The 24,564-nt window shown below is 42.4% G+C and overlaps 1 protein-coding gene across 11 annotated transcripts in view; it reads left to right on the forward strand.

Annotated features, from left to right (window-relative positions):
* The window catches only part of LOC133613275 (cyclic AMP receptor 4), a 250,254-nt gene that overhangs the window by 191,210 nt on the left and 34,480 nt on the right, over positions 1 to 24,564 (forward strand). For all 11 annotated transcript variants that reach the window (XR_012050792.1, XR_012050793.1, XR_012050791.1 and 8 more), the window contains one exon: positions 874 to 1,021. Coding sequence is in view for 8 of the 11 variants with exons in the window: in XM_072914551.1 (XP_072770652.1) it covers positions 874 to 1,021 (148 nt within the window). In the remaining 3 variants the exon portion in view is untranslated. The remainder of the gene's footprint in view (positions 1 to 873; positions 1,022 to 24,564) is intronic.

Below are 24,564 nucleotides of genomic sequence, written 5' to 3' on the forward strand. Positions count from 1 at the left end.
TGGCGAAGGTCTCATAAGTACAGAGTGTCACGTAGTTCCACGAGAGGGGCAAAATAATGCAAGCGAAAAGGAGAGAAATGTCTAAAAGCGTTGTTGTTACGTCTTGTATTACAACCATCTCTTCCTTTCCACGCATGGTCAGGTTTTCCTCCCCGGCGGATGACAAGTAGCCTGGGGATGACTTTGCGAACGCCGAGGTCAACCGCGGAGGCAGCAGCGGTGGCGGCCTCTTATTTTCGGCGGGAATTGCTGTGAGCAGCATACGCTTTGATTCCCTGGCTGATAGATCAATAAAAAACATTAGTGGCACGCGAGTACAAGGTTAATCCAGGGTTAATGGCTGGCCGCCGTCCTTCTCGGGGGCGGCCGTTGGTTTGCACACGGGGCAAAATGACGCGATGAAAGCAAAGCGCTGGCCAAAGGGGAGAAATGTGTGAACGGGCAGGCAAGATGCTGTGGTGAGAATTGTGGAGAGGGCGGATGAGAGGAGCGGAATGGCGCGACACCGCTTCCCTGCTTCTTTCCCCTGTCCTTGTAAAGTGCTGCGTGCTGTCGAAGCGGCAGCCAAGAATGTGTCAGCCCAGACGTCTCGCGCTGCCTAATGGGCTCTTAAACGCTGATATAAAGCTCGCCTCGCTCCTTCTCGCCCTCCCCCCCTCGTGACTGTGACGCTCGCTCTCATTACTTCTCCTTTTCACCCTTCCTTGGCGCTCTGTCACTCACTTGTCCTCTTCCGCTTCATCTGCCAACCTCTCCTTTTTTCCTCAACAGTTTTCCCTCTCCCACTTCAATGATTCTATCGTTATCTTTGAACCAGGTTGTTTTGTCTTTTTTTTTTCAACTTCCATTTGCCATTTTGTCCCCTCCTCCCAGGCTCCATAATGGCCTCTACCCGCAGGATCCATCCTTCTCCCTCACCCTGTTGCACGTCCTGTCTGCCCCTCTTCACGGCTTGGCCAACGCCTTCGTGTTTGGCCTGGATCGGGACTGGTGGAGCCTCCTGAGCCCGACTGGCATGCAGGTACAAACATACACATGCTGTCCTTAAAAGGCAAAAGACAAATGTCCACTGCAGAGGATGCTGGCTCTCAGGAGGTTACAGGTCCCCTTCTTAAAACAAGCAACCAGTCAAATGAGTCTCCTGAGCTTGTTTATGAGCATTGAAACGTGTTTGCCCCACTTTTGAGAGAAAAAAGGCTTTGCTACACTTCCAATTCCTAATAGTGCTATTGTCACGACCAGAATTGGACTGTGAACACAGGCGCAGGATTTCAGAAGCAGTTCTTTATTTATGACAAGGGAAGGGATCCAAAGCGGGAGAAACAAAGCAGGCTATTAAAGGGGAACATTATCACAATTTCAGAAGGGTTAAAACCATTAAAAATCAGTTCCCAGTGGCTTATTTTATTTTTCAAAGTTTTTTTCCAAATTTTACCCATCACGCAATATCCCTAAAAAAAGCTTCAAAGTGCCTGATTTGAACCATCGTTATATACACCCGTCCATTTTCCTGTGACGTCACACAGTGATGCCAACACAAACAAACAGCAAGGTATAGCGACATTAGCTCGGATTCAGACTCGGATTTCAGCGGCTTAACACTGTCTGATAAGATAATTACTAACAACTATGAACTAGGTTTACAGCATATGAAATAACAACATGCACTTTGAGAGTGCAGACAGCCCATTTCAGGCGCGCTAAGGACACATATTTTTCCACGATTTCAGCACTCAGGTTAACCATACCTAAATAGCCACAAAATACTGCATTACACAAGACTACCTGAATGTACTCGAATGATTGAAAAAAATAAAAAAATTTAAGCTAAAATATTGGTAAACACAGTTTATGTATAATAATTTACGTAAAACCGCGAGTAATGAATAAAGTTTTCATCAATTAATATATTCTGTAGACATACCCTCATCTGCTCTCTTTTTTCCTGTCCAGTTTTGGAGTTGATGTCAGCAGGCCAGGGAAGCTAGGGTCGATATTCTTCTCTTGATCATCTTCGGTGGCATAAGGGACGGTGTGAGCCAAGACATCCAGGGGGTTTAGCTCGCTCGTCTGCGGGAACAAACTGCCGCCATTGCTTGCCGTGCTAGCGAGGTCCTTTGTCCCTGAATTGCTCACACACTCCGGCAGATTCAATGGGGGTCTGGCGGCAGATTTCTTTGACTTTATGGTTGGAAATGCATCTGCTTTGAGTGTCGCAGGATATCCACACATTCTTGCCATCTCTGTCGTAGCATAGCTTTCGTGGGTAAAGTGTGCGGAACAAACGACTGACCATTTGGTCGGCTTTCCCCACACCCTCGTATTTTGAACAAATTTCGTCCAATTTCTTGCCACTTTTGCATCTTTGGGCCACTGGTGCAACTTGAATCCGTCCCTGTTCGTGTTGTTACACCCTCCGACAACACACCAACGCAAGTGAGAAAATGGCGGATTGCTTCCCGATGTGACGTCAGAGAGTGAATAATAGAAAGGCGTTTAATTCGCCAAAATTCACCCATTTAGAGTTCGGAAATCGGTTAAAAAAATATATGGTCTTTTTTCTGCAACATCAAGGTATATATTGACACTTACATAGGTCTGGTGATAATGTTCCCCTTTAAACAGATCTAACTTGACCACTAAATTTACAAAACTATAAACAAAAAGTCAAAAAGCTCCAGCTACGGAGGGAAAAGGTTCTAAGACTGGGGTCGGGAATCTTTTTGGCTGACAGAGCCATGAAAGCCAAATATTTGAAAATGCATTTCCGTGAGAGCCATATAATATTTTTTTAACACTGAAGTAAGTAAGACCAACATTTTTAGAGTATAATACGTCTCTTGCTCTTTTTAATAACATTGTTATTGTGAAACTAGCCAATAATAAATAGAATACTTCTTACCATTAATGCGACTTCTTGAACAGGTGCGGTAGAAAACAGATGGATGGATTTAAATGCATGAGAATGTTTTATATTTTGAACGTTATTTTTAACACTGTGATGACCAGCGGAAATATTCAATACTTATGGTGTTAAGCAATGTCAGCTAAGATTGATCTGAGAGCCAGATGCAGTCATCAAAAGAGCCACAGGTTCCTTACCACTGTTCTAAGACATAAAACTACCAAACACAACAAAAAGCACTCCAATGGAGGCGATACTATGAAAATAACCTTACCTGAAAAAGTTCAAAACCAAAGTCTCTCCTGAGGATCCAAGGTAGCACAAAAGCGTGGCTGTGGCAAAGAAAGGCTGCAGTTCCGCACAAGAAGATACGAGACACTCTGGCACAGAAAGAGGACGAGACATGTAAGCATGGTTGGAACAGGTGAAATCAATCAGGACAAACGAAGAAAGGCAAGTGATCTGAAACGAGATCTACAGTGGTGGTCAAAAGTTTACATACACAAGTGAAGGACATCATGTCATGGCTGTCTTGACTTTACAATCATTCACAATCAGAAATACCTTAATAATCCCAGAGGAGAAATTGAGTTTTTCAGCACAATCCCATTCAAGATCAGACAAACATTACAGGGAGACAGAACAGGATCAAACTTTAAAGGGAGACAGAACAGGATCGCTGACGGGTCTGCCAACTTCCGGCGCCCCTTACAAAGAAGGTGAGAAACAGGTCAACGCTGGGGGGGTTCAGAAAAAAAAGAATTCAGTCTAAGCCTGGGCCCCTGGAGAGGGGGTCCAGACTGAGGCCAAGGAAGAAACTAAAACCTCATAGCCAAAGCACACATAAACATGTGTCAGAGGGAAACATCAAGGAACACAAAGGACATTAAAAGAGCAGAGCTGATGCAACTAGCCACTTCTACACACAACCACAAAAGTTAATAAAAAAATCATTTAATAAAATGTATATACACTGTGGTGGCCTCTGCGCTGTTCTACGCCATCGTCTACTGGGGTGGGTGGAGCATGGCCAGAGACAGGAGCAGACCCAACAAAGCAACCAAGAGAGCCGACTCCACCCTCAGCCGCCCACCAACTCTCGGCCAGTGTCCAGTCCGCATGGATGAGCCAGGATACGTCCAAGGAGTCTGATACCTGCTCATTTAACCAAGACACTGTGAAGCTTGTCCATCCTGGCGCTCACTCCGCAGTACTGTCTCTTCATCCACATCTCCTCCAGTCTCTTCATCCACATCTCCTCCAGTCTCTTCATCCACATCTCCTCCAGTCTCTTCATCCACATCTCCTCCAGTCTCTTCATCCACATCTCCTCCAGTCTCTTCATCCACATCTCCTCCAGTCTCTTCATCCACATCTCCTCCAGTCTCTTCATCCACATCTCCTCCAGTCTCTTCATCCACATCTCCTCCAGTCTCTTCATCCACATCTCCTCCAGTCTCTCCATCCACATCTCCTCCTGTCTCTTCATCCACATCTCCTCCAGTCTCTTCATCCACATCTCCTCCAGTCTGTTCATCCACATCTCCTCCAGTCTCTTCATCCACATCTCCTCCAGTCTCTTCATCCACATCTCCTCCTGTCTCTTCATCCACATCTCCTCCAGTCTCTTCATCCCCATCTCCTCCAGTCTCTTCATCCACATCTCCTCCAGTCTCTTCATCCACATCTCCTCCAGTCTCTCCAAAGGGACTCTGGTGTGGCAGAGACCCAGCAGCTGGTCTCCACGGCCTAAAGGCTCCCGGGAGGCAGATCCAGAAGTTGACAAAAAAGCCTGTCAGAAGTCAATAAAGTGCCACTTCTTGTCACACAGTCCCAAAGGGTCCTGAACCAAAAGGCAAAAAAACCACATGAAAACAAGAACACAAAAGGATGAGACAAGAGCACAGAACTCCTGCCACCAGCAGCCACGACAGCGGCGCCATCTAATAATAGAATATCATTATAATAATATAATATAATTCTACAACTCTTGATGTAGTGATTGGAGCACATACTTGTTGCTCACATGAAGTTTGCTTCTTTGATGAATTTATTATGGCTCTACTGAAAATGTGAGGGTGAAAAGTATACATACAGCAATGTTAATATTTGCTGACATGTCCCTTGGCAAGTTTACCTGCAATAAGGCGCTTTTGGTGAATGTTTGACCACTCCTCTTGACAAAATTGGTGCAGTTCAGCTAAATGTGTTGCTTTTTTGACATGGACTTGTTTCTTCAGCATTGTCCACATGTTTAAGTCAGGACTTTGGGAAGGCCATTCTAAAACCTTCATTCTAGCCTGATTTAGCCTTTGCTTTACCACTTTTGAGGTGTGTTTGGGGTCATTGTCCTGTTGGAACACCCAACTGCGCCCAAGACCCAACCTCCGGGCTGATGATTTTAGCTTGTCCTGAACAATTTTGGAGGTAATCCTCCTTTTTCATTGTCGCATTTAAAGCAGCAGTTCCATTGGCAGCAAAACAGGCCCAGAGCATAATACTACCACCACCATGCTTGACAGTAGGCATGGTGTTCCTGGGATTAAAGGCCTCACCTTTTCTCCTCCAAACATATTGCTGGGTATTGTGGCCAAACAGCTCACTTTTTGCTTCATCTGACATCACATGGACAAAGATAAGACCTTCTGGAGGAAAGTTCTGCTAAATATTTGAATTGTTCTATTGCAATTTCTAGTATTTGGTCAGCCAAGGTTCCAGGTATACCGAGCCGATACCATACGGGTGTCATGAAACTCGGAAGGTTTGAGATTGTAACAATAAAGCAGGTATCTTCAAAAAGGGGTCTGTGACCGCCATGGCGTCCGCAGAAGTACTGCAGGGGGGTCGTGAAATGTTTGGTTTTAATTGAAATATTATTATATTATGTACAAATAGATCGGACACACTGTAGTGTTGCAGTGGCTGACCAGCCTACTCACTCTGCCTTCAAATAGAACCCTGACTCAATAATGCTATTCATGTTAGCTATTATGATAGGAAGCAATTAGCACTCTAGTTGCCAGCTAGTGATTAGCTGCGCTATACTTGGAATGGAAAACATTGAAGACTCACCCTGTACATTGCCGTATTAATGTATTCCACAGTCTCCTACTTAGCTGCACCGCTCGCTTTTCTTGCTGCCCTCAGTGTCCTGTCCAATACAATTTGACGACACATGCTAATGTTAGCCTACCTTGTTGCCGTGCCTTATTTCAGGATGCTGCACTATTATACTCCACTGTCTCCACTTTGCTGCAGCGCTCCGTTTTCTTGCTGCCCTCATTCTCTTGTAGGATACAATCTAAGGATGCATGCTAATCTTAGCTGATCCTGTTGCCGTGTCTTTTTACAGGACGCTGCAATAGTATACTCCACAGTCTCCACTTTGCTGCAGCGCTTCGTTTTCTTGCTGCCCTCTGTCTCTTGTCGGATAAAATTTGAGGACATATCCATTTGTGTGTCTTATTTCTGGACGCTGCAGTATTATAGCACACATTCTGCACTTGCTGCAGGGCTGCGTTCCTGTGCTGCCCTCAGTCTCCACTCGGATATAAAATGTCTTGAGAAGAAACATGTTGAGGACGAGAGCCTCATTGTCCTCGATTGGTGTTGAATGTGATCTTGTCTCTTAAGGACTATGGTGTTCACTGTGGAACAGTTTTTCAAAGTTTCCCAATACTAAGGAGGTACTATTTTGGAGGGGTCGGCATGGCAACTATAGATTTTCTTTTGTCCTACAAGCCGAACATTAAAGTGATTAAAGTGATTTGCTGCAGCGCTTGGTTGTCTTGTGTCTCCTTCCTGAGAAGTAAATCTTGGAGGCGGCCGCTGTCCTCTATTGTTTGTTCGCGTCTCGTTCTAAAAGACAATTCAACTTGTTTTCCTGCTGCCCTCGCCCTCATTTTGGATTTACTTTCACATGCTGAGAAGTAAAGGCAGGCAACCCTCATTCTCCTCATTGTAGTTGTCTGTTAGAATTGTATTTCTTTGTTCAACAAGTTAGAAACGAACGTGCCGTCCGTTTACCTGCTGCCCTCAGTCTCCCTTTGGATAAAATGTGTCTCCATTTTGGGAGGAAAAAAAAAATCAACTGAAGACACTAGTTCACTTTTAGCATGTCTTCTTAGGACTGCTGCCTTCATCCAGGCCAAGGCAATAAATATATATTTTTGTTGCAGACGACAAAACATGGCTAATGCTAACGCAAAACAGAAAATTGTCGTCAGTGGTTTAGATTTGCGGCAACAGGTTTGGAACAAATGAGTGCAGGCTGCAAAGTTTGATTAAAACAGACAGCAGCACAAGAAATGTATTCCAACATCTGAAATGGAATGATCCATCCAGTGGGTGAAATGCTACTCTCTACGAAGCAAACAAGAACATAACAACAAAGAAACAAACTCCCGCGAAAAAGCAGCTTACTGTAGTGGAATCATTTACACAAGGTATTATGTGTGATGAGGAAGGAGCACAGTAGAAAACAATGACCAAAGCAGTCGTTCTGCACGTTGCTAAAGATTTGGCGGCCAAGCAGTGGAAAAAGCCTGCCTTCATTCACCCATTAAACTACAGACCTCTCAATGCTACATATTTATTTACACATGTATTTTAGTCATTTATGTTTGTACTTTTTCTATCTCAAATGTAGGAGTTTATTTATTCGCATGCAATGATATGCTACATTTTTGTTCACAGATGTATTTTATTCAATACAGAAGTTTTGCCTCACATAGGAAGCTCTATTTTGAATAAGTTCATTTGATTAGGACACTGCATATCGATCGACATATGAACAAGCACATCACAGTAAATAGGCTAGAAATATCTACTGGAACTCAAATTTGTTTATCTGTTGATTTAAAAAATACATATATTTTCTACAAAGTCCAATTTATATTGGACATGCCATTTCAAACTACTAGTTTTTGATCAGATTAAAGTGAAACTTGTTTTGAATTATGTCTGTCATTGGTTTCATTCATTCATTGTTTTGTTTTTGTTTTTTTTCTGTCCTGTCCAGCAAAATCACATTTGTTCATGTTGGTGCACATACTGACTTTACAAAAGAGAAGTGTGGGATACTTTTCTTTTTGCCTTATTTGTATTTGACTTTATTAAATGGATTTATTTATTGTTTGGCGCAGCCGGACCGTAGCAGGAGGGGATAGAAAGAATAAAAAAGGAAGACAGAGGGGGAAATTATGGGAACAGTAGGGGGATAAGACAGAGAGACAACATCAGCGTACCAAATATGATAATAAAAGTGATAGCAAAGAAGCAGTTAGTGAAGTATATCTTAATAACTTGGAAATGACAATGAACATTATTACACTACAAATGGAGCAATACAAATACTAATAGAAATAGCACTATTGATAATGAATAATAATATTAATTAAAGCTGCAAGCAGCGATGGACGGGACCGACTTTGAGGGCTCATAAAATCCAAACGGGAGCAGTAATTAAAACTCTTTCATCAACTTTTAATCAGAAGGGTTCAATCTCTCTCCTGTGCTAATTTGAAGCCGACACGACAAACGCGCTCAGAGGAGATAATGTTTGGAAAAAGGTGACTGTTTTTACTCAACTTTTGTTTTGAAGGGGGAATTGCAAACTTCCTGTTGATTTTTGCTGGGGGTTGTCAGCGTATGAAATCTAGGTCTAAGTGAGACCTACATAGAGGTTTTTGTTTAATGTCTCTACGACATTCTTACTGGGAGTTAGAGGCAGTTTTGTCTGTGTTTTCTTCCTAGGGGGCGCTAGAGCGCAATTTTGAGTTTTGGGGTTTGGTTTTTTGATTAGATGGCAATTTTCGCCAGTCCTGATGTGTGTGTCCAATTTGGTGAGTTTTGAAGCATGTTAAGGGGGTCAAATTACAGCTCAAAGAGGCAGCGGTATAATAATAATTAAAGCTGCAAGCAGCGATGGACGGGACCGACTTTGACGGCACATAAAATCCAAACTGGAGCAGTAATTAAAACTCTTTGGTCAACTTTTAATCAGAAAGGTTCAACCTCTCTCCTGTGCTAGTTTGAAGCCGACACGGCAAATGCGCTCAGAGGAGATAATGTTTGAAAAAAGGTGACCGATTTTTACAAAGCTTTTGTTTTGAAGGGGGAATTGCAAACTTCCTGTTGATTTTTGCTGGGGGTTGTCAATTTATGAAATGTAGGTCTAAGTGAGACCTACATAGAGGTTTTTGTTTCATGTCTTTAAGACATTCCTACTGGGAGTTACAGGCAGTTTTGTCTGTGTTTTCTTCCTAGGAGCAGTTGTGTCTGTGCTTTCTTCCTAGGGGGCGCTAGAGCGCAATTTTGAGTTTTGGGGTTGGGTTTTTTTATTAGATCACAGTTTTTGCCAGTCCTAATGTGTGTGTCCATTTTGGTGATTTTTGAAGCATGTTAAGGGGGTCAAATTACAGCTCAAAGAGGCAAAAGTGACTGTTTTTACAAAACCTTTGTTTTGAAGGGGGAATTGCCAACTTCCTGTTGATTTCTGCTGAAGGATGTCAATGTATGAAATCTAGGTCTAAGTCAGACCTACATAGAGGTTTTTGTTTCATTCCTACCGGAAGTTACAAGCAGTTTTGTCTGTTTTTTATCCCTAGGGGGCGCTAGAGCGCAATTTTGAGTTTTGGGATTTGTTTTTTTTTATTAGATGGCAATTTTTGCCAGTCCTGGTGTGTGTGTCAAATATGGTGAGTTTTGAAGCATGTTAAAGGGGTCAAATTACAGCTCAAAGAGGCGGCGGAATAATAATAATAAAACCTTACAATTTCAATAGGGTCCTCTGTCCCAAAGGGACATTGCGGTCCCTAATAAAACGCTAGAAATACAATGGGGTCCTCTGTCACCAAAGGGACATTGCGGTCCCTAATAATTACCTCTATTATCAACAATACAATTGTTTCAAATGCAACAACACATAAAAGTAATGATATCTTGAATTACAAAGATAAGTAGAGACTGAAGAAAGAGAAGCAACTTATATTAACCTTGTAGTTTGTTATAGTAAATTTAGGTTAAGCTTTCTTTAAAAAGTAGGGGCAAAAATGGTAAATTGATTTTTGGTGAAAGATGTCATTTGTAGGCCTTATCGCCCAGACCTCGTTCATTACAGCAAAGCATGTTTAATCTTCAAATGCAGAGAATAATCTCGCCACACCTAGTGTGTGTGTGACAATCATTGGTACTTTAACTTTAACTTGAACTTTTAGTGGGGTAATATACTCCTCAGTCTCCACTTGGTTGCACTCACTACCCTCAGTCTCCTCTTGGATCAAATGTGTCGGCAGCAACACACCTTTGTTTTGCTTCTCAGCTTGTCTCCTTCCAAACGATGCGTTCAATGCTGCGCGTTTTCTCCACCTTCTTGCCTGCGACTACTGTGGGGATTTTTTAAAGTGACTCACAAAGTCGTGCTCCTCGGTCGGTCGGCATGGCAACTGCAGAACTTCTCCGCTCCGACAAGTTATACCGCCAACATTGTTTTGAAACGAGAACCTGCGCGCTCTGCAGCGGATATTTGTTTTTTGGTCCGTTTCTTATAAAAGAGTCATAAAGTTCGGAAGTGAAGATCGCTCTTATGCAAAACTCAAACGTCCACTGCAGAGGACACTGTCTGTCATGGGAGGATATCGTCGCTGTCGTCAATTAAAAGGAGAACAAACAGGAAGTACTTTTCAGCTTTTATGCAAATGCATGGATGCTGGAAGATGTTTTGACATTGCAACTGCCAAGCCTCATCCCAATAAACGCCACGATCCATACTGTTAGCCGCGGATTTGTCTCAATCTAGCGACATCGACGGTACTTGCCGACGCTAATATGGAAGCACGAGGTGGTAAACTGCTCTCTTGTGTTGTCACCCACTCAGCCAAGTGACGGCGGGTCATGAGCACAAACTGCAAGAGAGGAATGTGTGCGATGACCTTCAACGCAAATGCCAATGTTTCGGCGTGGCGAGCATGGGGAGGAGGGAGGGTCAGCCAAGAGAGAGAACGACGACAACACCAGTGAAATAGGATCGCGGCGCCTTCCTAAATCACGGCGGAAATGATGTTTGTGTCAGAGAATCAGGGGAGAGGCTACGGGAATGGGCGACAGCGGCGTGCACGCACGAGCCAGGCAGACAGGCTCCGTGTGCGTTCGTGACTAACAGCCGGTTGTTATTCATCTTGGCATGCGACTCCCAGCAGCCCCCTCACATCAGGTGCGAGATTGGCGGCGGCGGAGGGAGGAGGGGAATGGGAGGGGAGGGGAGGGGAGGGGAGCGGAGCGGAGCGCGGGTGACAAGGGGAGGTGGTGACGGCGGGGGTGGGCGCCTGTGAGACCGTCAAAACATTCCTTCCTCGGCGCAACGAATCTGCGCTTTCATCAAACACCTCTAAACCCCCCTCCCCCTCCTCCTCCTCCTCCTCCTCCTCCCCCTCCTCCGTTCCTGCACCCTCGCCCGCCGCAACCGCCTCCTGGCAGCCACTGGCTCGCTCGCTTCCTTTCTGTCTGCCTCCTTCGTGCTCGCCGTTTCCAGGCAGGTTCTTTCTCATTAGCAATCTCCTCACTGTCCTCCTTCCCAGGGACGTGAGACACTTTTCCACCGCTTGGCTTCATTAGCCTGGCGTTGCTCTCCTTCCGCCACAGCTACCTAAATATCATGACGTCATTTGTGGACAGCCGCCACAACTACCTAAATATCATGACGTCATTTGTGGACAGCCGCCACAGCTACCTAAATATCATGACGTCATTTGTGGACAGCCGCCACAGCTACCTGAATATCATGACGTCATTTGTGGACAGCCGCCACAGCTACGTGAATATCATGACGTCATTTGTGGACAGCCGCCACAGCTACATAAATATCATGACCTCATTTGTGGACAGCCGCCACAGCTACCTAAATATCATGACGTCATTTGTGGACAGCCGCCACAGCTACCTAAATATCATGACGTCATTTGTGGACAGTCGCCACAGCTACCTAAATATCATGACGTCATTTGTGGACAGCCGCCACAGCTACCTAAATATCATGACCTCATTTGTGGACAGCCGCCACAGCTACCTAAATATCATAACGTCATTTGTGGACAGCCGCCACAGCTACCTAAATATCATGACCTCATTTGTGGACAGCCGCCACAGCTACCTAAATATCATGACGTCATTTGTGGACAGCCGCCACAGCTACCTAAATATCATGACGTCATTTGTGGACAGCCGCCACAGCTACATAAATATCATGACGTCATTTGTGAACAGTCGCCACAGCTACCTAAATATCATGACGTCATACCTAAATATCATGACGTCATTTGTGGACAGCCGCCACAGCTACCTAAATATCATGACGTCATTTGTGAACAGTCGCCACAGCTACCTAAATATCATGACGTCATTTGTGAACAGTCGCCACAGCTACCTAAATATCATGACGTCATTTGTGGACAGTCGCCACAGCTACATAAATATCATGACGTCATTTGTGGACAGTCGCCACAGCTACGTGAATATCATGACGTCATTTGTGGACAGTCGCCACAGCTACATAAATATCATGACGTCATTTGTGGACAGCCGCCACAGCTACGTGAATATCATGACGTCATTTGTGGACAGCCGCCACAGCTACATAAATATCATGACCTCATTTGTGGACAGCCGCCACAGCTACCTAAATATCATGACGTCATTTGTGGACAGCCGCCACAACTACCTAAATATCATGACGTCATTTGTGGACAGCCGCCACAGCTACCTAAATATCATGACGTCATTTGTGGACAGCCGCCACAGCTACCTGAATATCATGACGTCATTTGTGGACAGCCGCCACAGCTACGTGAATATCATGACGTCATTTGTGGACAGCCGCCACAGCTACATAAATATCATGACCTCATTTGTGGACAGCCGCCACAGCTACCTAAATATCATGACGTCATTTGTGGACAGCCGCCACAGCTACCTAAATATCATGACGTCATTTGTGGACAGTCGCCACAGCTACCTAAATATCATGACGTCATTTGTGGACAGCCGCCACAGCTACCTAAATATCATGACGTCATTTGTGGACAGCCGCCACAGCTACCTAAATATCATGACGTCATTTGTGGACAGCCGCCACAGCTACCTAAATATCATGACGTCATTTGTGGACAGCCGCCACAGCTACATAAATATCATGACGTCATTTGTGAACAGTCGCCACAGCTACCTAAATATCATGACGTCATACCTAAATATCATGACGTCATTTGTGGACAGCCGCCACAGCTACCTAAATATCATGACGTCATTTGTGAACAGTCGCCACAGCTACCTAAATATCATGACGTCATTTGTGAACAGTCGCCACAGCTACCTAAATATCATGACGTCATTTGTGGACAGTCGCCACAGCTACATAAATATCATGACGTCATTTGTGGACAGTCGCCACAGCTACGTGAATATCATGACGTCATTTGTGGACAGTCGCCACAGCTACATAAATATCATGACGTCATTTGTGGACAGCCGCCACAGCTACGTGAATATCATGACGTCATTTGTGGACAGCCGCCACAGCTACATAAATATCATGACCTCATTTGTGGACAGCCGCCACAGCTACCTAAATATCATGACGTCATTTGTGGACAGCCGCCACAGCTACGTGAATATCATGACGTCATTTGTGGACAGCCGCCACAGCTACGTGAATATCATGACGTCATTTGTGGACAGTCGCCACAGCTACATAAATATCATGACGTCATTTGTGGACAGCCGCCACAGCTACGTGAATATCATGACGTCATTTGTGGACAGCCGCCACAGCTACATAAATATCATGACCTCATTTGTGGACAGCCGCCACAGCTACCTAAATATCATGACGTCATTTGTGGACAGCCGCCACAGCTACGTGAATATCATGACGTCATTTGTGGACAGCCGCCACAGCTACGTGAATATCATGACGTCATTTGTGGACAGCCGCCACAGCTACATAAATATCATGACCTCATTTGTGGACAGCCGCCACAGCTACCTAAATATCATGACGTCATTTGTGGACAGCCGCCACAGCTACCGAAATATGTTTTTCAAGACCCATTTTTTACACAAATATTTTCAAGACAAACTAACATTATGTTGACTGACTCTGCTCTGTATAAATGCCTAATGTCAAATATAAGACGACCTAATTTTTTTAATGATATCTTTTTGGGAAAAATGCTCATATAATGCTCATAATGTCTTATTTAGGTCCATATGGTATGGTAAATATGGTATGATAATAAGTATATTCTCATATTTTAAGTCAATATGTCATGATAAAAATGATTGTCTTATATTCAGGTAAATATGGTATGATAATAAGTATATTCTCATATTTTAAGTCAATATGTCATGATAAAAATGATTGTCTTATATTCAGGTAAATATGGTATGATAATAAGTATATTCTCATATTTTAAGTCAATATGTCATGATAAAAATGATTGTCTTATATTAGGGTCAATATGGTTTGGTAAAAAAAGAAAAATGTTGACTGCATCTCAATTGCACTTAATAAAAATATGTTTGCAAAAAAAAAATTGTATGGCAAAAACTTTTGTCTTATATACGGGTCAATATGCCACGGTAAAAAAAAGTATTGTCCTATATTGGGATCAGTATGGTATAGTAAAAAGTTTTGTTTTATATTGAGGTCGAAATGGTATCCTAAAAAGTAATGTCTTATATTCCAGTCTCTATGTTGTGGGGAAAAGTGTTATCTTATATTCAGATCATTATGGTATGGTAAGAAGTCTTGTCTTCAGGTCAATATGGTCTGGTAAAAAGTATTGTCTTATATTCGGGTCAATACGGCATAGTAAAAAGTATTATCTTATATTTGGGTCAATATGGTACGGTAAAAGTATTGTCTTACATTCTGGTTAAAATGGTACGGTAAAAATGTTGTCTTATATTCAGGTCGAAATTGTATGGTAAGAAGTCTTGTCTTCAGGTCAATATGGTATGGTAAAAAGTATTGTCTTATATTCGGGTCAATATGGTACAGTAAAATGATTATCTTATATTCTGGTCAAAATGGTACGGTAAAAGTTTTGTCCTATATTCAGGTCAAAGTTGTATGGTAAGAAGTCTTGTCTTCAGGTCAATATGGTATGGTAAAAAGTATTGTCTTATATTCGGGTCAATACGGTATAGTAAAAAGTATTGTCTTATATTCGGGTCAATATGGTACGGTAAAAGTATTGTCTTACATTCTGGTTGAAATGGTACGGTAAAAATGTTGTCTTATATTCAGGTCGAAATTGTATGGTAAGAAGTCTTGTCTTCAGGTCAATATGGTATGGTAAAAAGTATTGTCTTATATTCGGGTCAATATGGTATGATAAAAAGTATGGTCTCTATGTTATGGTAAAAACAATTGTTTCCTCTTTCTTTCTTTTATTCGGCTAAATATGGTATGGTAAGAAGTATTGTCTTAAGGTCAATGTGGTATAGTATTGTCTTATATTCAGGTCAATATGGTATAGTAAAACATATTGTCTTATATTCAGGTCAATATGGTATGGTAAAACGTATTGTCTTTTATTCGGGTCAAAATGATACTGTAAAAGTATTATCTTGTATTTGGGTCAACATGTTATGGTAGGAAGTATTGTCTTATATTCGGGTCAATATGGTATGGTAAAACGTATTGTCTTTTATTCGGGTCAAAATGATACTGTAAAAGTATTATCTTGTATTCGGTCGGGTCAACATGTTATGGTAGGAAGTATTGTCTTATATTCGGGTCAACATGGTATGATCAAAAAAACTGCTCTGAAATGAAAGTTATTATTGTCTCTTATTGACTCTTCTTGGTGATTGGCGTTGTTTATCAGGGCTACACAACAACGACACCACTGATTCCCATCAAACTGTGAGTAGGTTGCACTTGTTCGGTTTGTAGTTTATAAAGTCGTTTTTTCTCGATGCCTTTTGTTCATAACCTCCTTTCAGGCCTGGCTGATTGTCACAAAAGTAAAGCAGTACAAAAGTATTTTCAGAGTCTTTGCAATGGTCACACCCAAAAAGTCCACCCTAAAATAGAATGAATCTTTGCTGTCCACAAAGTGTCATTTGAATGTGTTGTGTAATGCTGCTGAACAACCAACCAACAGCGGTGAAAAGACAGTATTGACACAAATATAAGAACCTTTTTTTTCCCTCCAAAAAAGTCTGATAAAAAGTTGTCTTCCGAAGGAGATTTGTGCACAAATACCAACAGGAGTCGCTTAAGGAATTCTACCCAAGCGAGTCAGAGCTTGGCAGAAGCAATGTTCATGACTCTTTTTCAGGATGCTCTCTCTTCTGTTTTTGTCCCTAAAAGCCAAACAACAGCGTCTTTCATTTATGAGCAGCATGGGAGTGATAGCATCAACCTTTCCAGGCTATTGCCAAACACTCTTTGCCGTTCAGAGCATCCACACAAGCCATCTCCTTGGCCCGACATTCACATCCACACATCCACACAAGCCATCTCCTTGGCCCGCCATTCACATCCACACATCCACACAAGCCATCTCCTTGGCCCGACATTCGCTTCCAAATGTCGGCCACGTGTTTGCGATGATTTGGACCGTGACTTTTTTCTTTCAAAGGGAATAAAGTGTCCCCTTTGTTTTTCAAGCCGGTCATGTAGCGCCAGTATTTAAAAACTGTCGACGCGCTGACGAGATAGATGAGAGTTATTGGTGTTTCTCTAAAAGCAAGTTAGATACCAATATAAATGTCAGCCAACTATTGTATCCTACTACAATGTGATCCAGTCAAAATGATTTTCAAAAGACCCAAATCCTGGCTGCTGACCTCAGACCATCTCCAACCATTTATTGCTTTCCTCAGCTCAAACGAGGACATTCTCCTTGGTTAACCGTTTTCTTCAGATACTTTAGTTCCCTCCCGTATTGCAGAATCATATATTGGAAAAGCTCCAACTAACTATAGTAGCATGTGCATACCTGCCAACTACTCCGGTTTTCCCGTAATTAGTACGGTTTTCATCAACCTATTCCGGGTTATGGTTGCAGTGATAAAAAATACGGTTTTTCATTCATTAAAAAAAAAAAAAAAAATTAAGTTTTATTCAGGAAATCGCGTAACAACAATGACAATCGACACTGCTTCCCGTAACTTCCTATCGAGCCATTCCGAATGCCATGCGCGAGGCTATTTATAGCACCGCTGCCAAGCACGAGGCACCAGTTGCCATTGTTTCCAAACGAGCGAACGATCATGGAATCAGCCGGAGAAAAATGGCAAACGAGTCTTAAACCGAAAAGAAAACTGCAGTCATTCCGTGAAGAATATTCAAAAGCCTATCCGGGAATAATGATCCGTTCCAAAAAGGGTGAAAACTACGCGAATTGCACCTTGTGCAGACAAGATTTTTCGATCGGACACGGAGGAATTAGCGATGTAAAAGACCACGTTGGGACAAAAAAACACAAGTCTAATGCCGTTGCTAGCGATACAAGTGGAAAACTTTCAACGTTTTTCGTCGCCCAAACAGATTCTTTGGATGTGATGAATGCCGAAGTTTTATTTACGGAGGCAATAATTGAGCAAACAAAAAGGTAATGACACCAATGTTATCTATTGGAATTGTTTAGTACTGTTATACTGTTAAAAGTGTTTATACTATTTATGCTTTCAAGTCCAAGTTGAAGAAATCTTGTTAAATGTTGACAGCATAACTACCAAAATACAGAAGTATGTCCTTAATATTTTTGCAGTGCTATTTCTGTTGAAAAGTTCAAATGATTACATTAGAGATGTGATGTGCCACTTTTCAAGTGTCTGATGGCTTCAATTAATTTTCATTCATTTTTCATATTTTGAATTCTTTTGAAAGGCTTACAAAAAAACTACATTTGAATTGTAATTCCATGCTATTGACAGGACTATTAATTTTAATGAAGTTAGCTTACCATGTTTACAGTATGATAATTGTGATAGAAATGTGAATTTTAGGCACAGAATATTTTTTACAATTGAACAAGGCAGTAGATTATACAAGCTTGGACAGAAAGTTAATAATGACACCATTTTTTTTTTAATGGAATTGTTTAGTACTGTTTTACCATTTGTTTACTGTAAAAAGTGTTTATACTTTCAATGAACAAATTGAAGTCTTGTGAAAGGTTGACAGGATAACTGGCATTAACTGTCAAAATAATTTCAAACTATTGAAGTTAGCTTACAGAATAAACATGTCAATCAACCCATATGATTTTTGCTGTAATATTTTTGTTTTGAAAAGTCACTGTGACTGATAGAAAAGTGATGGTTTTAGCAACATTTTAACCTGTCTGAATGCTAATAATCATTTTGCGTCGGCGGGCGAACCTGAACCCCCCACCAGGACTTTGTCCTGGACCTACCGGGGCCTGCGGCCCCTGGACCCTGGCTACTAGGTTTTTCTGATTTCAAAAGTTGGCAGGTATGCATTAGTAATCAAATTACTTTTCTGGTTAAGTAACGAGTACCTTAAGTTAATTACTTTTTAAAAATGAATTTCAGAACACTGGTAGTAACAATAATCTGGTGTTGAGTTTAAAGTAAACACTTTGCACGTTTTGTTTAAAATACGGACATATATCGTATATCGCTATTCGGCCTAATAATATCGGGATATCAGTTTTGGGCCGTATCGCGCAGCCCTACATTTAGTGTTCCAGTTAGGGGTGCAACGGCTTGTTGACACAAGCTATGTGCACATGGACACATTTAATCAGATTAAAGCCGGAATAAAAATGCTTCATGTAAACACGCCATTCAGAATATTCTGACCCGATCACACACGTTCGGAACGAAATTTATTTCCGATTGAGACAGGTGGTTTATGCCGAAAGTCATTCAGATTTTAGTGCATGAAAACACATTTTCCAAAATTCGGGTTAGAATTATCCTTACTGCACATCTCTTTGATGTCAGCTATACTTTGGTGGTGGAGCGGTGACTACATTTATTAGTCTTGCTGCTGTCTCCCCCCATTCAACATGTACAGACGTAGCGTTATATGCTGTTGAGTTGCTTTAAACCAGACTAGCAAAACCAAAAGTATGGTATAGAGTGTCAATGTAACAATAAAAGAAGGGATCCAGTTGTCGTCTTAACAAGCTGTTTTATTCACGACATTACAGCTACTCCAAGTGCTAACTGCTGGCCTCAAACACGTACACAGAATGTCGTAACATAAAGACACGCCGCAATCTGTAAATAATCACAACATAAAAAGCACAGAACAGCTCTATTTCAAAAAGAGAGGTAAAACAAAAGTAGTGAACAGAAGGAAAAAATGATAAATACTGTGATATCGTCGTACAAGCAGAAATGCCCAAAGCCATGTTTAGCAGTGGAAGTCAAATGCTTTTTCCGCACCTGCAGGGAGAGAACTCGTCCAGAAGATGGCGCCATAGCACAAATATTAACATAACCTTTCCGTGTATGTTAGGTTCTGCGCATGTCTACGTAAAGTATTCCGATTTAAGGTGTGATGCATGAAAATGCACGTCATAATCAGATCATTTTTTTCAGGTCAATGTGAACAATAACATTCTAATCCGAATGATGATCAGATTAGATAAATGTTATCCATTTACACGTGACTATTGTGGACATAAATCGCTAATCATATTTAGCGCCGACAAATTCACTTGTTGATAATGATCTGTATTTTTCTGCACGGAATTGAACATGCGCAAGTCAGCGCGACTTGTGACTGTCCGCAACAGGAAGAGAAAATAGTTGCGCTTGAAAACATCAAATGCATTAATAACTTGCTCAATTCATGGATGTGGGAGCATTTAAAGCAGACACATGACGGACATCTGCAGTATGCCGTCTTCCACTCTCATCTGTAAGATACTTAGCTTGTTAGCTAACAACAGAGAAATAAAGTTGTGTGAAAATAGATTTAACTAACTTTTTAAAGGTTGCCAACTAAACTTCCTAAACTCATCATCACAAAATTGTATTTTCTTTTTGAGGAAGCTGGCTTGCTTTGATATTGTTTTTATTGCTGCTATTTTGACTGTCCTATGTTTACATACAAATTGATTTGTATTTTTCGGACACTTAAAATCCTTTCATTTTCTCAAAAATTGACAGTGTGCTTATAACCCGGTGCGGCTTTTATACCTATTCATTTTGGTGGTGCTTACTGACGGGGTTTATGTGATACTAGGTGTAATGATAAGTGTGACCAGTAGATGGCAGTCACACGTACAATATACTTTTGGACTGCAGGTTGACGCCTGTTCAATAAATGAGGGTGGCAAGTACCAGTTACCAAGCAAGACCAAAACTTCAATGTTTCATTGAGAATATAGAACATTAAACATGGCGCTCAAAGATCCGTCAAAATGTTTTAATATGACTTTGGTAAGCTATAAAGCCGCATCGCTTGATGGCTTGTCGGAGCATTATGGCTACCGTAGTGCTTCAATGTAAAGGTATTATTATGATGTGGACTCCAAATGGCACCTTTTAGTAGACATGTTATCTGGGGTTTTGTTGTCCCAAAAATGTACGGTACAGTTCTAACTCATCTGTCAGTAGACTCGCTATGGGAGTGCTAAAAACTACATCAAACGATGACAGTTGAAGTGGAGGCACGTAAATAAGACCCGCCCACCAAACGGTGCATCCTGAAGAGACGGTCTAAAAGGGGTTTGAAGATGGTCTGTAAAACATAATCTATGCAAAATGTTGACCAAAGAACCACCATTACATGTTAGGTGGACCAAAGAACCATCATTACATGTTAGGTGGACCACAAGTATTTTTTTAAATGTAGAAAAAAGTCATAATATGACCCCTTAAATGCGCCTTATAATACGGTGCGCCTTTTGTATGAAAATAGACTCGTGCATCGACAGCGCGTGCGCCATATAGTCCGAAAAATACGGTGCTTTGTTTTTGTCAGTACTATCCTTATCTTTGCTTTTAAATGGGCAAACGTTTACATAGTTTATTTTGGAATTTCAGAATGAATCTTCATTGTTGGTTAGCACATACCTTAAATATTCCCAAGCTGAATTTAAAAGTCAATGATTGAATTAGAGCCACTGAATAGTGCACACTTCATAACCTAATTAGTCAACTCATCGTTAAGATATTCAATGTCTCGTGAATGATCAAATAGTTGTTAGTTGCAGCCTTACTTTTATATGTGGACAATTAGGTGAAGCTTCCTGGTAGGAAATGCATTCATATCTTCCTGATAACCAGTGGAAATGTGTCTTTTGAATAACCCAAATGTATAACTCTTGACAAAAGAAACAAAGCTTGTTCTCTGGAGGTTGTAAACTTACACATGCTTTGGCCATGAAACACAGAAATAAAGGTCCTTACAGAAAGTTATTGTCATTGATGTATCAGAGGTTAATAATGTTATACGTGTTGAAAGAGTATTGTTCAGGGCTGAGAGACTCAGGACCGGGCTAATTGTGGGACTTGCCATTGTTTCACCAATGCAGCTGTGTTTCAAGGCAGACATATCTGCCTTCACAGTAAGTTACTTCTAACAGACTGGAAGATCTGTCTTGAGAGGCTAACTTTACCAGCGCTGGTCAGGGCAAGCACAACAAACAAAAGATGCAGGTGAAACTCTCCTGTCCCTGGGCAGCGAATAACATTGCTGGGAAAAGTGAAACATTAAGCCATTGTCCTAGCATTAGCAACTAGCACCAGTGTCATAGTTTCATTCGACAACAACAAACAATTAGAATCAGAATCAGAATCAGCTTTATTGTCATTACGCAGGGTAACGAGATTGAGGCCATTCCATACAGTGCAATGTGTGCATGCTAGAAAAACAATGTGTAAATATATAAAAATATAAAAAATATAGAAGTGCAATGAATGTGGCAGTCCGTTCAGGATGGTTATGGCCCTGGGGAAGAAGCTGTTCTTTAGCCTGTTTGTTTTGGTTTTAATGCACCTGTAGCGCTTCCCAGAGGGCAGCAGGTGGAACAGGTCAGAGCCAGGGTGGGTGCTGTCCTTGATGATGGCACTGGCTCTGTTGAGGCAGCGGGAGGTGTAGATGTCCGTCAGAGAGGGGAGAGGGCGGCCGATGATCTTCTGAGCCGTCTTGACCACTCTTTGCAGCCTCTCCCTGTCTGCTGCAGTGCAGCTGCCGTACCATACTGTAATACAGTAGGTCAGCAGGCTCTCGACGGACGAGCGGTAGAAGGTCAGCAGCAGGTCAGGCTTCAGGTTGTACTTCCCGAGGACTCTCAGGAAATGTAGCCGCTGCTGAGCCTTCTTGATGATTGATGTGGTGTTGACTGTCCAGGAAAAGTCATTAGAGATGTGGACTCCAAGGTACCTGAAGGTGTGGACCCTCTCTACACGCTCGCCGTTGATGTAGAGGGGGGCAGGGTCGGTGCTGCTCCTCCTGAAGTCAACGATGATCTCTCTGGTCTTGCTGGTGTTGAGAGCGAGGTTGTTCTTCGAAGACCAGGCCGTCAGCTTCAGGACCTCTTCCCTGTAGACAGCCTCGTCACCCCTGGAGATGAGCCCGACCACTGTGGTATCGTCGGCGAACTTGACGGTAAGGTTGTCACTGTGGGCCGGACTGCAGTCATGGGTGTAAAGGCAGTAGAGGAGGGGGCTCAGCACACAGCCCTGTGGGGAGCCGATGCTCAGCGTGCGGGAGGATGAGTGGTGCGGGCCAAGTCTCACATTCTGGGGTCGGTCCGTTAGGAAGTCCCTTATCCAGGCGTTTGTGAGAGGGGGGAGGCCAAGAGTGTCCAGTTTATTGCAGAGTCTGTCCGGGATTATTGTATTGAAGGCAGAGCTATAATCCACAGAGAGCATCCGGACGTAGCTCTGCTGCTGCTCCAGGTGCTTCAGAGCAGAGTGGAGAGCAACAGCGATGGCGTCCTCTGTGGACCTGTTCGCCCGGTATGCGAACTGGTGGGGGTCGAAGTCTGGAGGGATATGGTCCGCTCTCGGCATGCTGACGATGGGCTGACTGAACCTTTCAGCAAATGACTTGTACTCCGTGTTGAGCTGGTAAATTCCGAATAGTCCCCGGGTAAAAAATGTTAAGAACAATCTTTAATCTTGCTAAGTCTTTGGAGTGAAGTCACCGGGTCCAAGGTGAGAGCCAGAATCCTTAGCTTCAGTTAGTGTGACTAGTTGGTAACCAGTGGAATTTGTCAATTGACCAACTTTTGGACCTTTTATGACCACAACCTTGTACAACACATGATTGATAGTCGAGCATGAACTATCACACACTCTATAGTCGTTCAGCTGCTAGCTAGCTTACCTCTTGCTAATGGCATAGCAGTTTGAGGCCAGGCGTTACTACGCTAAGAAAATAGTTCCTCAGTTAGCTCTTAACATAACAATGTTGCTACAGCTTGGTAATTAAACAGCTTAATAGTATTTTTTGGCAGTTTTTGGATGCATTTTTAGAGTGATTTAGAGGCATAAAAGATGACTCCCATTAGCTGCATTATTAGCCACCGAGAACGAGACGATTATTAAAAGATGTGTTCTTGTCTCTCATAAGGATTGTTGATGATGGGCGAAATTCTAAAAAAGTGCAGTTCCCCTTTCAAAATAATGGTCTGTCTAGAATGATCGTACATTCTTTATCACACTCAGTCTTGTTTTTGGTCCAACCCCCCCACTCCACTCCACTCCACCAGCACCAAAAGAATGGATGTTATCGTTGGCCGTCGTGTATAAAACCATCAAGTGGCTCCTTTCCAATCCAATCATAAAGTATTGGACAACTAATCATCGGCCATCAGCAGTCTAATGAGTAGTCACCACTTTGGACCTTCTGTCAGCGTCTTCTAGCTGGAGGAAAGCCAAAGGTGGCAGACTTTATTCTGTTCATCCTTTAAAAGCTGCTACACATTTCAACTGCAAACCCCGTGTCCATATGAGTTGGGAAATTGTGTTAGATGTAAATATAAACGGAATACAATGATTTGCAAATCCTTTTCAAGCCATATTCAGTTGAATATGCTACAAAGACAACATATTTGAGGTTCAAACTCATAAACTTTATTTTTTATTTTTTTGCAAATAATCATTAACTTAGAATTTCATGGCTGCAACACGTGACAAAGTAGTTGGGAAAGGGCATGTTCACCACTGTGTTACATGGCCTTTCCTTTTAACAACACTCAATAAACGATTGGGAACTGAGGAAACTAATTGTTGAAGCTTTGAAAGTGGAATTCTTTCCCATTCTTGTTTTGGGGCGGTATAGCTCGGTTGGTAGAGCGGCCGTGCCATCAACTTGAGGGTTCCAGGTTCGATCCCTGCTTCCACCATCCTAGTCACTGCCGTTGTGTCCTTGGGCAAGACACTTTACCCACCTGCTCCCAGTGCCACCACACTGCTTTAAATGTAACTTAGATATTGGCTTTCACTATGTAAAGTGATTTGAGTCACTTGAGAAAATGCGCTATATAAATGTAATTCACACTTCACTTATGTAGAGCTTCAGTCGTTCAACAGTCCGGGGGTCTCCGCTGTCGTATTTTACACTTCATAATGCGCCACACATTTTCGATGGGAGACAGGTCCGGACTGCAGGCGGGCCAGGAAAGTACCCGCACTCTTTTTGTACGAAGCCACGCTGT

This window comes from Nerophis lumbriciformis, linkage group LG13, assembly GCF_033978685.3.
Source record: "Nerophis lumbriciformis linkage group LG13, RoL_Nlum_v2.1, whole genome shotgun sequence".
NCBI classification, from domain to species: domain Eukaryota; kingdom Metazoa; phylum Chordata; class Actinopteri; order Syngnathiformes; family Syngnathidae; genus Nerophis; species Nerophis lumbriciformis.